Genomic DNA, 13877 nt, shown 5'->3' on the forward strand with positions numbered 1-13877 from the left:
CTTTAATTCGATTTCTGTACTCCACCCCGACGAGCGGAGTAGCGCCAAAATCGAATTTGTCAATTCGAATTAGCGTTAGTGTGGCCGCAATTCGATGTTATTGGCCTCCAGGAGCTATCCCACAGTGCACCATTGTGACCGCTCTGGCCAGCAATCTGAACTCGCATGCACTGGCCAGGTGGACAGGAAAAGCCCCGGGAACATTTGAATTTCATTTCCTGTTTGCACAGCGTGGAGAGCACAGGTGACCACAGAGAGCTCATCAGCACAGGTAACCATGCAGGCTGATAATCGAAAAAGAGCACCAGCATGGACCGTACAGGAGGTACTGGATTTGATCTCTATATGGGGAGAGGATTCAGTGCTAGCTGAACTGCGTTCGAAAAGACGAAATGCCAAAACTTATGAAAAAATTTCCAAGGGCATGATGGAGAGAGGCCACAATAGGGACACAGATCAGTGCCGCGTGAAAGTCAAGGAGCTCAGACAAGCCTATCAAAAAGCAAAGGAGGCAAACGGTCGCTCCGGGTCAGAGCCGCGGACATGCCGCTTCTACGCTGAGCTAAATGCATTTCTAGGGGGGGCCGCCACCACTACCCCACCTCTGACTGTGGATTCCGAGCTGGGGATAATCTCATCAGGTACACCTGATGATTCCGTGGAAGGGGAAGAGGAGGAGGAGGAGGACGAGCTGGCAGAGAGCACCCAGCTCTCGTTCTCCCCAACAGCCAGGAACTGTTTCTCACCCTGACTGAAGTACCCTCCCAAGCCTCCCAAGCCAGCACCCAAGACCATGACCCCATGGAAGGGACCTCAGGTGAGTTTACCTTTTAAAATAGAAAACATGGTTTAAAAGCAAGCATTTTTAATGATTAATTTGCCCTGAGCACTTGGGATGCATTCGCAGCCAGTACAGCTACTGGAAAAGTCTGTTAACATGTCTGGGGATGGAGCGGAAATCCTCCAGGGACATCTCCATGAAGCTCTCCTGGAGGTACTCCAAAAGCCTTGCCACAAGGTTTCTGGGCAGTGCAGCCTTATTCCGTCCTCCATGGTAGGACACTTGACCACGCCATGCTAGTAGCAAGTAATCTGGTATCATTGCCTGACAGAGCCTGGCAGCGTATGGTCCCGGTGTTTGCTGGCATTCAAGCAACATCCGTTCTTTATCTTGCTGTGTAATCCTCAGGAGAGTGATATCGCTTAGGGTAACCTGGTTGAAATAAGGGAATTTAATTAAGGGGACTGAGGTGGCCGTTCCTACTGGGCTGTTTGCCTGTGGCTGAAAAGAAATCCTTCCCTGCATTTAGCCAAGTGCAAAGGGGGGGGGGAGGATTGGCCCAGAGCTTTTCGCGTTTTGCTAGCAGGGATCTTCCCTGATACCAGCCAGGCGGTGGGGGGAGGGAGAAAGCACTCATCCCAGAGAATTCATGGCGGGTGGGGGGGGGGGGTGGTGTTAGTTTGGTTCCTGCAGGGATCTTCCCTGATACCAGCCACGCGGTGGGGGGAGGGAGAAAGCACTCATCCCAGAGAATTCATGGCGGGTGGGGGGGGGGGGTGTTAGTTTGGTTCCTGCAGGGATCTTCCCTGATACCAGCCAGGCGGTGGGGGGAGGGAGAAAGCACTCATCCCAGAGAATTCATGGCGGGTGGGGGTGGGGGGGGTGTTAGTTTGGTTCCTGCAGGGATCTTCCCTGATACCAGCCACGCGGTGGGGGGAGGGAGAAAGCACTCATCCCAGAGAATTCATGGCGGGTGGGGGGGGGGGTGTTAGTTTGGTTCCTGCAGGGATCTTCCCTGATACCAGCCAGGCGGTGGGGGGAGGGAGAAAGCACTCATCCCAGAGAATTCATGGCGGGTGGGGGGGGGGGGTGTTAGTTTGGTTCCTGCAGGGATCTTCCCTGATACCAGCCACGCAGTGGGGGGAGGGAGAAAGCACTCATCCAAGAGAATTGGATGGGGGGGGGGGGTGTTAACCTTCAGCAGCAGAAAACAAGCTAACAGGAAAACTGCAGCACAACGGGCTTTGCTTGGTATGTGGGAAAGCAGGGCGCAGAAGCCTAAAGACAGTGGCTTACCATGGCAGCATGCAAGGTGAATTCTGTTGCCCCGACCTGCGTCTGTGATCTCTAGCAGCAAAGCCACAGGCACTCAATATTAAGAGGCAAAATGCGACCTTGCACAGAAATCACATGTGCTATGTAATGTGAATAGTATACACCGTGAAAGAGTATAAGCATTGTTCTGAAAAATGTATCTTTTAAAAAAATTCTCTCCTTTTTTCACTCCCTCCAGCAGGTGCAAATGTTTCAAGCCTCCCTCCTCCTTCCCGAAGGCTATCCCAGATAAGGCGTCGTAAAAAAAAGACGAGAGAAGAGATGTTTTCCGAAATCATGCAATCCACCAGGAATGAAAGAGCTCATCTGAATGAGTGGAAGGAGACGGTTTGCAAGTATAGGAAAGAAGCCAGTGACCGTGAGGACAGGAGGGACCAACGTGAGGACATGAGGGACCAACGTGAGGACAGAAGGGACCAACGTGAGGAGAGGAGAGACGCTCGAGATGAGAGGTGGCGGCAGGAAGATCAGAGGAGTCGGGAAGCAACGCTGGGGCTGCTGCGTGAGCAAACAGACATGCTCCGGCGTCTGGTGGAGCTTCAGGAACGGCTGCTGGAGAACAGAGTGCCGCTACAGCCCCTGTATAACCCCCCTACCTCCTCACCATGTTCCATAGCCTCCACACCCAGATGTGTAAGAACACGGGGGGGGAGGCTCCGTACACCCTCCCATTCCACCCCAGTGGACAGCCCAAGCAAAAGGCTGCCATTTTCTTAACCTTTTTTTACTGGGCTTTTCCTTCCCGCTGATCCTCCTCCCAAACCCCACTCAGGTTCTCTCCCTCTTTTTATAATCAATTAATAAAGAATAAATGATTTTTAAACAATGGTGACTTTATTTCCTTTGAAAGCAAGCTGGGGGAAGGGGGAGGGTGGGTTCCTTACAGAGAATGAGTCAATAAAGGGGGCGGGTTTTCAGGAAGGATAAACAAACATAAATTTCACACTGTAGCCTGGCCAGTCATGAAACTGGTTTTCAAAGCTTCCCTAATGCGCAGCGCTTCATCGTGTGCTCTTCTAATCGCCCTGGTGTCTGGCTGCGAGTAATCAGCAGCCAGGCGATTTGCCTCAGCCTCCCACCCTGCCATAAAGGTCTCCCCCTTGCTCTCACAGAGATTGTGAAGCACACAGCAAGCAGTAATAACAATGGGGATATTGGTTTGGCTGAGGTCTGAGCGAGTCAATAAGGATCGCCAGCGACCTTTTAAACGGCCAAATGCACATTCTACCACCATTCTGCACTTGCTCAGCCTGTAGTTGAACAACTCCTGACTCCTGTCCAGGCTGCCTGTGTATGGCTTCATGAGCCATGGCATTAAGGGGTAGGCTGGGTCCCCAAGAATAACAATTGGCATTTCAACATCCCCCACGGTTATTTTCTGGTCCGGAAAGTAAGTCCCTTGCTGCAGCCGTTTAAACAGATTGGTGTTCCTGAAGACGCGAGCGTCATGAACCCTTCCCGGCCAGCCCACATGGATGTTGGTGAAACGTCCCTTGTGATCCACAAGTGCTTGCAGCACCATTGAGAAGTACCCCTTGCGGTTTATGTACTGGGTACCCTGGTGCTCCGGTGCCAAGATAGGAATATGGGTTCCATCTATTGCCCCACCACAGTTAGGGAATCCCATTGCAGCAAAGCCATCCACTATGACCTGCACATTTCCCAGAGTCACTACCTTTCGTAGCAGCACCTCCGTGATTGCTTTGGCTACTTGCATCACAGCAGCCCCCACAGTAGATTTGCCCACTCCAAATTGATTCCCGACTGACCGGTAGCTGTCTGGCGTTGCAAGCTTCCACAGGGCTATCGCCACTCGCTTCTCAACTGTGAGGGCTGCTCTCATCTTGGTATTCTGGCGCTTCAGGGCAGGGGAAAGCAAGTCACAAAGTTCCATGAAAGTGCCCTTACGCATGCGAAAGTTTCTCAGCCACTGGGAATCGTCCCACACCTGCAACACTATGCGGTCCCACCAGTCTGTGCTTGTTTCCCGGGCCCAGAATCGGCGTTCCAAGCCTATAACCTGGCCCATTAACATCATAATCTCCAAAGCACCGGGGCCCGCGGTCTCAGAGAATTCTGTGTCCGTGTCCATGTCCTCATCACGCTGGTCGCTGCGCTGCAATCGCCGCCTCCTCCTCCTCGCCTCTTTTTTCTGGTCCTGTGTAAGCATAAACTCCACGAGAAAGCGCGAGGTGTTTATAATGTTCAAGACTGCGTTCTGGAGCACAACGGGATCCATGCTTGATGCAGAATGGAGTCTGCAGAGTTCACTCAGGAAAAAAGGCGTGAAATGGTTGTCTGCCGTTGCTTTCAGGGAGGGAGGGGGAGGCTGTACCCAGAACTACCTGCGACAATGTTTTTTGCCCCATCATGCACTGGGGTCTCAACCCAGAATTCCAAGGGGGGTGGAGACTGCGGGAACTATGGGATAGCTATGTAAAAGCTACCCACAATGCAACGCTCTGGAAATCGATGCTACTATGGTAGCTTGGACGCAAACCACCGAATTAATGGTGCCTAGTGTGGCCGAATACATTCGAATTTATAAAATCGGTTTCCTAAATTCGAATTATATAAATTCGAATTAATCCTGTAGTGTAGACATACCCTAGGACTGGTTTGCTGCCCAGCCCGGACTGAGGACTGGAGCGCCTGGCAGCGGCAGCCTGCCTTTTGTTTAGCCCCTGCCCGAGGGGCAGAACCCCGAGACCTCCCGAACCCGAGGACTGATTTAGGGCCGTGTAGTGAGGCGGCCTGGCACCCGACGGCCCCTGAGAGGGCACGAACCTCAGCCCCCTTCGCCGGACTATTACAAATGCACAGTCCACTTTTTCTTCTTTGACACACCTTTCCCAACTGGAGGCACCATGCAGAAGTAACAATTGCTGGTATGATCTGTTGGCTCTCTCCAAATAATTGGCACTGCAAAAGGCATAGATTTCCTTTTCCTGTTCAACCACTGGCGAAGATTTGTTGCACAAGTGTTGCAGCATATGTGTGGGGCCCACCTCTTGTCCTGATCTCCAGTTTTGCAGCCAAAATAAAGGTGATAGGTTTTCTTAACCATAGTGGTTATACTGGGCTTTTGTGATGCAAAAGTCACTTCACCACAAACATAGCAGAAGTTATCTGCACTGCTCACACAAGTACGAGGCATCTCTGCTCACTTTGGCTAAACAGAAATGTGTCCCTTTGCAAAATCAAACACTGACAAATAAGAGAGCACGACACTGTATGATTTCTAGAGCTGATATAGGGCAATTTGTTCAGCAGAGTGATGTAAGCTTCGTTATGATTGCATCATCCATGACTTCTAGGAATAACATGATGCAATTCATATCATGTATGCCGCAATACCAGCTTCAGATTGCATCATTCATTGTTTTGCCTAAAAAGCAAGTACTGTCCAAACCCAGTCATAGATTTATTCATAGATCCAGTCAAAGATGTATTTTAGTCATTTCTGGTTCAAATTGAGATCCCTTCCCTTTATAACTCACTTATCCTCCGCCATTCCCAAGTCAAGGGTCGTATATACTGACCCAATAGCATATCTTGAAAACTAGAGCCAATCAACAATTTTAAGCATCATTTTCGTTCTCAGTGACCCAGAATTAGTAAAGTTTGACTACATTTATTTCAGAAGCATTTTGGCTGTAGAGCAGTGTAATCTATTCAACCCCTCGGAGTCAGCCAGGTGCCTAAAAGTTTTTTTAAATGCTAAAACAAAATAAGTCACATCTATCCCAGTGCTAGGCTTCACAACAGACATTCAAAAACACCCAATAAAACAATAAAATAAAAACAGGAACAGCAGTATATACAACTCACTACAACAAACAGCTATTCATCAGAAAACATAGCAAAACATCTCCATCTAGAACCCACCTCAGCTCTCTCCAAATATCCTTTCAAGTAGATGGGCTTTGCAGTGTTCCTGATAGTCAGCTGATTTGGACTATTTTATACCACGTGCGGGATGGGAAAGTGTTATTTCCAAAGTGGAGGATCCAACTTGGAAAAAACACACTGCTAGCAGCCCATCTCTTATTAACTGAGGGAGATCTAGCTTGAGTGTCTCAGCTCAGGTATTTCATGGGGAGAGGTAGTCTCTCATGTAGGTAGAGTCCAGGTTATTTAGGACACTGTAACTCAAAACCAGCCCCTTAAAACACTAGCTGGAAAGCCACAGGCAGCTAGTACAGACCATGAAGTACAATGTCATATGTTCCTGGAAAGATGTCCTTTTTAGCAAAAGGGCTGCCGCATTCTACACTAGCTTGAATTTCAGAATGGAGTTAGGATTTGAATGGAATATGTTTTATCAAAACCCCATTAACCTGCCACGTATTCTGTCTAGACTTCCAGTGCTATCATACTGCTTGCCCAGGCATTTCAACAGAAACAGACACACCTTCTGCTGTGCTCATCGGTCTGATACTGTTTCCTGATTCCCATATGATGCTGTTACACAGGGTCATCTACACCCAAAGCTCTTGGTAACTTTACTCTTTAAGAGGCATTGTATGGAAATAAATCAATGGTAGTACAGCACATCCATCTGATAGATGGTTGGCACAAGCAGTACAACACAAGAATGTTTTCACTTAAAGTCTTTACTTTATTTAGTCTCAAGCACATGCAAATGCAACAGGTTAGAGAGCACCCCAAATTAATAGTTACCCCAAAGGTCTGGAGTAGTCTTGAGTAGTCAACAGCCTTTTGATGGCCAGCCTTCCATCTGCCGCTGGGGACCTTAAGGTGGATTCACACCAGAGTTCACTTGACCCAACCCTCTTTCCCCTTTTTACACTCAAAGTACCACATAGCTTGTCAATCACCAATAGCCACTGAGCAAGCAATTTGTTAAGCAAGACGTTTCAAGCCATTAGTTATACAGATGTGTTTTTGCAGAGTCTGCAGTCTCATGGGCCCCGACAAAAACACACCAGAAATCAAATATAAACAAACTTCCTGTCTTTCAAAACTGCATGCTTCACAGTTTAAAAGAAAGCCCAACAGGATGGTGCAGAGTCATGCTCAATTCTCATGGCCTAGTTATGCTAAGACTGCTACAAAGGCCTTACAGCTGCTCTTGGCAATAAGCATAATAATTGATAGTCCAGTTACTGGCAGTGGCCTAGGCACTTTGCTGGGCTGTTAAAATCTCCCCTTACAATGCCATAGTCCAGCATTTGACAAGTCAATGGAGGAATGAGGCAGCTGACTTTAAGGGAGTAAAAAATTAAGAAATAAGATTTGGGAAAGACCTACTTCCCCATCAATCTTCTCCACTGACAGCTGGGGCAGATTTCTTCCTTAGAATGTATTTTTTAGTACTTTGTCCAGTCTAACCATTTGACCAACAGGGCTTCAAGCACTTCCCTATGCAATTTAACTATAATCTAGGAGAGCTTTATTCCCTAATCCCACAGCAGCAAAAGGGAAGGAAATCCACTTTCATGAGATTCTCTCTTCCCAGAACGGTCTGTCCCAGTCCTTGGCTCTGACTTAGGAGAATGTGCCCGTCTTTTCTATTGTCACCAGGGAAACCTTACTGCCCACATACCTGCTGTGTAAGGAGGCTGATGTGGCTGGGTGGGGAATATTGCCTGGTTGCTTGCTTTTCCGCCAGCCGCTGCAGCTCTGCTGCTACAATACTGTGGTTGTAGCGTCTGCTCTGGGAAGAACTGTTTTCTGCATCCTTGTGCACCCTGGCTGAGCCCACACGCTGCCCACTTGGACTGCGATGGCACGAACCTGCCAAACACACAGTTTTCATCCACTTAGAAAAGTAAAGCAATGTTTCGGGCTGCAGAGAACTCCTCATGCCCTCTGAGGAGGGAGCTAAGACACTGAATTAAATAGGAGAGACTTGTACATTTGCAACAATAGAAATAAAAGCCGGCAGGAAACTTCTGCAACAGGCTCCATTGTCCACATCTGAGCTTCTCCATACCAACACTGAACCCTCATTCACCTCAGGATAGAACAGCTAATGGCACCCAGTTCCAATGGGCATTGGCTGTTTGTTCTCATGTATTAATTATCTGTATTAGAGCAGGGACTGGAATTGAAGCATCCGAGGTGTGGGGATTTGAAAGACAGAAGATATTTTTGCACTCATCCTAGAAAGTGAGGGGATGTTAGGAAGCCAAGTGTGTAGAAGGAAGTTGCCTCTGAAGAAACATACCTCTTTCTTATGTTAGTTGGACCTAAAACAATTTAAAGCATGGACACTTGGCTCCCTATTCAAAGAGGATCAGTAACAGGTTGAACACAGACAACACAACCTTCTTATGAAGAAAAAAATCAATATAGAAAAATAATTAGAAGACATTCATAGATTGAAATCTGGTTGGAGGGTCATAAACAGAAGGTTATGATAGACAGCAAAGCAATGAGGCGGAGAGGTGTCTTGGCAGGTCGATAGTGTTAGATCTGGATTTAATATTTTCATTAATGATTGGGAAGATGGGAATATTGATGAGATTCATAGATGAATTAGGAGAAGCTATAAACACCAATGAGGACAAAGAAATAAAATGAAGGGGCCTAGAGAGATCAGAAACATGGGAAGGAAGTAACAAAATGAGATTCTATTTGAAAAAGATGCAGGTAATACATCTGGGAAGATAACACAGAAGCCAGATACTCTATGGAAGGAAGAAAAACTTATAAAGCAGGAACAGATGAGAGAGAGTGAGCAGCAAATTGAAAAGGAGTCTGTAATGTGATACAGTTGTAAAAAGTCAGTACAGTTTGCGGCTGCACAAACAGTGGCATCACGTCACAGATCAGAGAATTATGGTCTTTCCCTTCTTTAATATGATCTGACCTGGAACACTACACCATTTCTAGAAAGCTGCTGACAAATTGGTGGGAATTTAGAGAATAGCTACAAAAATTATCAGGGAGCTTGAGAGACTGGGTTATGAGGAAAGATAACAGAAGCGGGACATGGTAACAGTCTTCAAGTACTTAATGTCTGTGAATACCAGGAGAGGAGAGGAATTATTTAGAGAAAGGTAAAACTAAGTAAAACTAAGAGCAATGGGATGAAGTTAAAAGGGTAACTTTTTGGCTGAATTATCGGGAAACCTTTCCTGGAAGTGAGTCTCTCAAATCACCTCATGGTAAATGGGAGAAGAAGCCCCAGCACTAGGAACTTTTAAAACTAGACCAGACAAAACAGTGGAAAATGCATAGTAGGAAATAATCTGCATTGACTCCTTGGAAGGCACCTAATGGGACTTTATCAGCTCTGGTTTCTAGGCTTCTCTGAATTCCAGAAAGTAGATCTTTCAGGCAATTTTATTTAGTTTCAGGATTCCAGAGGTAGTAGGCATACTCCCTGATCCTCTCTACGAGACACCTCTAGCAGGCACTATACCCAGGATGGCCTCACCAAAAGAGCATGGAATCTGCCTATGGGATGAAAGGCATGTCTGGTATTTTTCATACAAAAGCTACAATGACTTTGCTTAAAAGCAAATGGATCCCTTTAAATAAGCTACTGAGCAGGTGCATCAGGTTTATTTTAATGCCAGAAAGCTCACCACATTGTATAAAGCAGTCTCAGTGAACATGTGACAGAGTTTGTTGTCCATTTCTAACCCAGCTCTGCAGGGTTATTGCAGAGGGAAACCCACTCACAGTTAAAGCCTGTATACATGGGCATACATGTAATTTGTAAGATGTTTTGAGGTATGCCAAGATGAAAGGGCCTAGGGAAATATGAAGTTATGTTATTAACATTCCCTTAAACACTGCCCCATTCAGATTTTACTTGGAGGCCTTGACCATTCTCTGAATCTGAGACTAACTGCCACTTCTACTGGATGAGTCTCCTGCAGATCAGATAGGAATCCCCAGCAACAAGAACCCTGCATAGCCCCATAGAGGACTTTTATACTACTGAAACTGCCCTGAAACTGTTAATAACAGATCATCATGTATCAATGCTGTGTCAGTTGTGCAGTTGCACACAACTACCCCTTCTCACATACATCATTTCCCACCTCTGCCATTCAGGCGAGACCCTTTCATTCCACGCTGAATGAACCAGTTCAATTCCCCATTTATCAGCACAGAAAACAGGAATTATTAGTAGGGAGAGGCTGTTTTATCCCAAAAAGGAATTTAGTGCTGATGAAAGGAGCTAGATTCACAACCCTGAAAATTAAACATTTCTGGCTATCACAGAGCAGGTAAAAGCTATGTACACTTTGCCCTGACCAAGCAGCCTTAGGGGTTATTACGCTGCCTCTACTCTACTCTTCATGGCAACTGGATTAGCAAATTTGAGATTGATCACTGCAGCCATAGGGACAGAAGCCCAGCTTGGACAGTATGAAGAATTCTCCAATTCTAGGAGGAACCTTGACTGATAAAAGATGGGATTTACCCAATGACATGTTCACACATCCTGACTGCCCAGCACACTTACCTGCTTTAGCAGAGGATGGTCGGGACAGTCTTTGGCTGTAGATCTGAGTAGCACTTTGAAATGACGAGAAGGGCCCAATGGTGTAGCTGCCAGACCGACAACGATGCAACCCTGCATGGTTAGACGTCTGGTGGGACACTGGGTTTGTGGAGACAGACCAGTTGTCAGGGATTGTACTCTGGCTCTGGAAAGAAGGTGGGGAGGGTGGGGACTGAGTCAGTTTGGGACCAGCTACAGAAGCCAGGGAGGAGTGGTGACCAGGCACCTGTGTGTTTTTAGAGGCTGTGGCATGAGATGACAACTGGGAACTGATGCTTCTCTGGAGCGTGGCACCAGGAACAGAGGAGGAAGCATGAGGGTGGTTGCACCGGAGTAATTTTGACTCATCTTCTGTGGAAGACAGGGGCCCTGTTAAAACAATACAAACAAGCCAATCAGAATGTTTCATAAGTTAAGCAGCTTTCCAGAACCCCAAAGAGAACAGCAATGTGGCCAAGGGGCCTGTACTTATTGGCCTGATGAAGTCAAGAAAAAACTCAACCACCAGCAAGGGCTGGCAAGAACCAAGCTCTGATTCAGACATATCCTTTCCCCAGGCTCAAAATATCTTGCAGAGCCCTTTTACCACAAAAGACAGTTTATTTCTTCGCCCAGTAATCTTCCCCCAGAGTTGGGACTGGGATTCTCTCAGCTTGTTCTGCATCTAGATTCTGACCACTGTAGTTTCTCAAGATAGTTCTAAATCTACTAAGCAAGTGTGGCTTCTACCTCAGTCATTTGCTGGAAAGCTAACTCTGCCCTGATTTGGGTGGGTTCACTTACGGGATGGCCTGGCTTCTTTGGGCTTGTAGTCTCTCAGCTCTCCTTCTCCACTTGAGTCTGCCACTGAATGTTGGGACTGATTCCTTTTCACTTGTTCCACCATCTCAGGAAGATCTTAAATGAGTTTTGAAAGTTAGGAAGCAGAACAGTTTAAGCTACTTGTACCATGAGAAATGGACTGCAGGGTTTGAATATTGCAGAGACACTGGATTCTTCCCAATATTTATTGTGGCCTACCCCCCTCCCCTTTTCTATCTCACTGTCTGTTGGCTTGATTCATAGCATTAGCTAATGCAGACCCCAAGCTAGAAACCTACCCTTTCCTTATGCTGGGATCACTAATCACTCAGCTATCAGACCCACCCTCTCTGGGCTCTGCACCTTTACCCTGTGCAAGGACACCCTATCACGACGATGTCACGCTCATCACCCCCAGACTCCCCATATCTTTATTGGGCTTTCTACTTAGACCTAGATAATGCCCCTTTGGGATTCTACATTCTCCCCAACTCTATACTGGGTCACCATAGCCAACCCTTGTTTCTTATAAGCTCTCTGTCTCAGTACTGCACAATACACTTACCTCCTTGGGCCCTGCTTTCTGACTGGTTGATGCTGCTGCTAGGCTTTGTGGTCCTGGGGTTTGTTCCCAGAAAGACACTTGCTGACTTATTCTTGTGTGTGTAAAATGTCAGCACCTCCTCCAGGTCACTCTCACTGAGACAGAGAGGAAAAGAAAGGGCCTAAGTGAGGATTTCAGGAGCTTCTGCCATTGCATGACAGTCACAATGGAAACAGATCATGAGGCTGAAGAGGAACAAGCCAGAGAAATTATTGGTCTCCTCAGCCTTCCAGGGAAGGAATGCCTGGAACTGGAACATGCTCTGGTCTGTATTGTGAAGGAGAACAGCTCAGAAGAACTCCCAGGTGCCACTCCCAGGATGTGGGAGGGAAAATTCAGGGACTTCAGGAACCTCCCAAGGCTAAACAGAGAGCCAATGCAAACCTTATATACTATTTTGGGGAGTTCTGTTTGATAGGAGGGGTTCAGCTCTGAGCAGCGGTCATCAGCAAGACTCCACAAGTGCTCACTCAGGTGCTCATCAAACCTAGGGCCATCAACACTGTAACAGAATTCAGCATGGCCTCTGTTTTATATTCATCATTAATGGCTTCATCCCAAGAGTAAGGGGAGGGCCTAGTAATTAACCAATGCCACAGAGTCAGTAAGGGGAGCAGTCAACATTTTTGTGGGTCCCACAAAAATATTTCACATTTCTTTTTATCATTTTCTTGGTTACAGAATTATATAGTAAAATCCCACCCCAATGTCCTAGGCCTCTGTCACATCTGGGACAAGTGCCAGTCACTCAGCTTTCAATTCATAGCAATTTTGAGCTGTATTTCTAGTATCATGAATAGCTGTTTTCCTTTCCTTTCCTGCTCTTTGATGCTGCTTTAGCATCATCTCGTGATCATGTAGTATGGCGGAGGCCAAATGCAACCCTGTATTCAAACCTGACACACTATTGTAATATTTTTTGTACAAAATATACCTTGTGAGGTATCATTTGAAAACTAGCAACTGGCTGGTGAATAAGATCATGGTGAAACGTGTGTAGGAACACTATATGTACAGTTATGAACACAAGCTGAAATTATGACTGCAATGTGTTTACCAGACACGTCTGGGGAGGGAGTAAACCTGTTCCTAAAAGACAAAGGACAAGCTAATGCATCTATCCAGGTGTCAAAGTTGATTGGCAATCACCTGTCAAGTGGCCATTCTTTGGCAACCCAGTGGGGCAGGAACAGATCGATCTGCATTTTAGCAAGCGACAACATGGAACCTCTTTCACCAGGAGATTCCATATCTCTGTCCTCACAGCAGGAAGGAACTTTATCTAGGTATAACCCTCAAAAAAATGCATTTCAAAGGGTGACTGGACTGTAAAAGGGAGGGGCAAAACCACCCCAGGATCGCTCTTTCTTTCTCTCCCTTTCTTTCACCTAAGAAGACAAGAGAACCAGGCCTTTAACTTTGGGGGATGATCCTCTTTTGGAATTTTGGTCAGAAATGTTGCTGGGAGCATATGGCAAGGATTTTACCCTGAACCAAATCCAGATTGTTAAGTTTTAGCTACTAGAAAGCATTTTATCTTTATTTCTCTTGTAACCATTTCTGACTTTAATACTTTGTACTTGTACTCCCTTAAAAATCTCTCTCTTTGTAGTTAAATAAACTTGTTTTATTTTTTAATCAAAACTAATCTAGTACTGTGTATAAACTGAACTGTTTGGGTAACTCCACTTAAAGTAGCAAACTGTTGCACATTGACCCCTTACAGGGGCAACAGACCTCTAACATCTGAGCTGCCCAGGAGAGGGCTGGACAATGCAGAACACATGTTTTGGGGGAAATTTAGGACTGTGAATGTGTTGGGGTCACACTGCAGGTAGTAATCAAGGCTGCTGGAAGCCAGAGTGTGA

General features: G+C 46.5%; 1 protein-coding gene across 1 annotated transcript in view; it reads right to left on the minus strand.

The window, feature by feature from the left end:
* The window catches only part of TTLL5 (tubulin tyrosine ligase like 5), a 201614-nt gene that overhangs the window by 91317 nt on the left and 96420 nt on the right, over nucleotides 1-13877 (minus strand). Inside the window, exons 25-28 of the mRNA XM_065403286.1 lie at nucleotides 11971-12104; nucleotides 11388-11501; nucleotides 10566-10973; nucleotides 7686-7876 (exon numbers count right to left, since the gene is read on the minus strand). Coding sequence (XP_065259358.1) covers nucleotides 7686-7876; nucleotides 10566-10973; nucleotides 11388-11501; nucleotides 11971-12104 — 847 coding nt within the window. The remainder of the gene's footprint in view (nucleotides 1-7685; nucleotides 7877-10565; nucleotides 10974-11387; nucleotides 11502-11970; nucleotides 12105-13877) is intronic.

Source organism: Emys orbicularis, chromosome 4 (assembly GCF_028017835.1).
Source record: "Emys orbicularis isolate rEmyOrb1 chromosome 4, rEmyOrb1.hap1, whole genome shotgun sequence".
Lineage (NCBI taxonomy): Eukaryota > Metazoa > Chordata > Testudines > Emydidae > Emys > Emys orbicularis.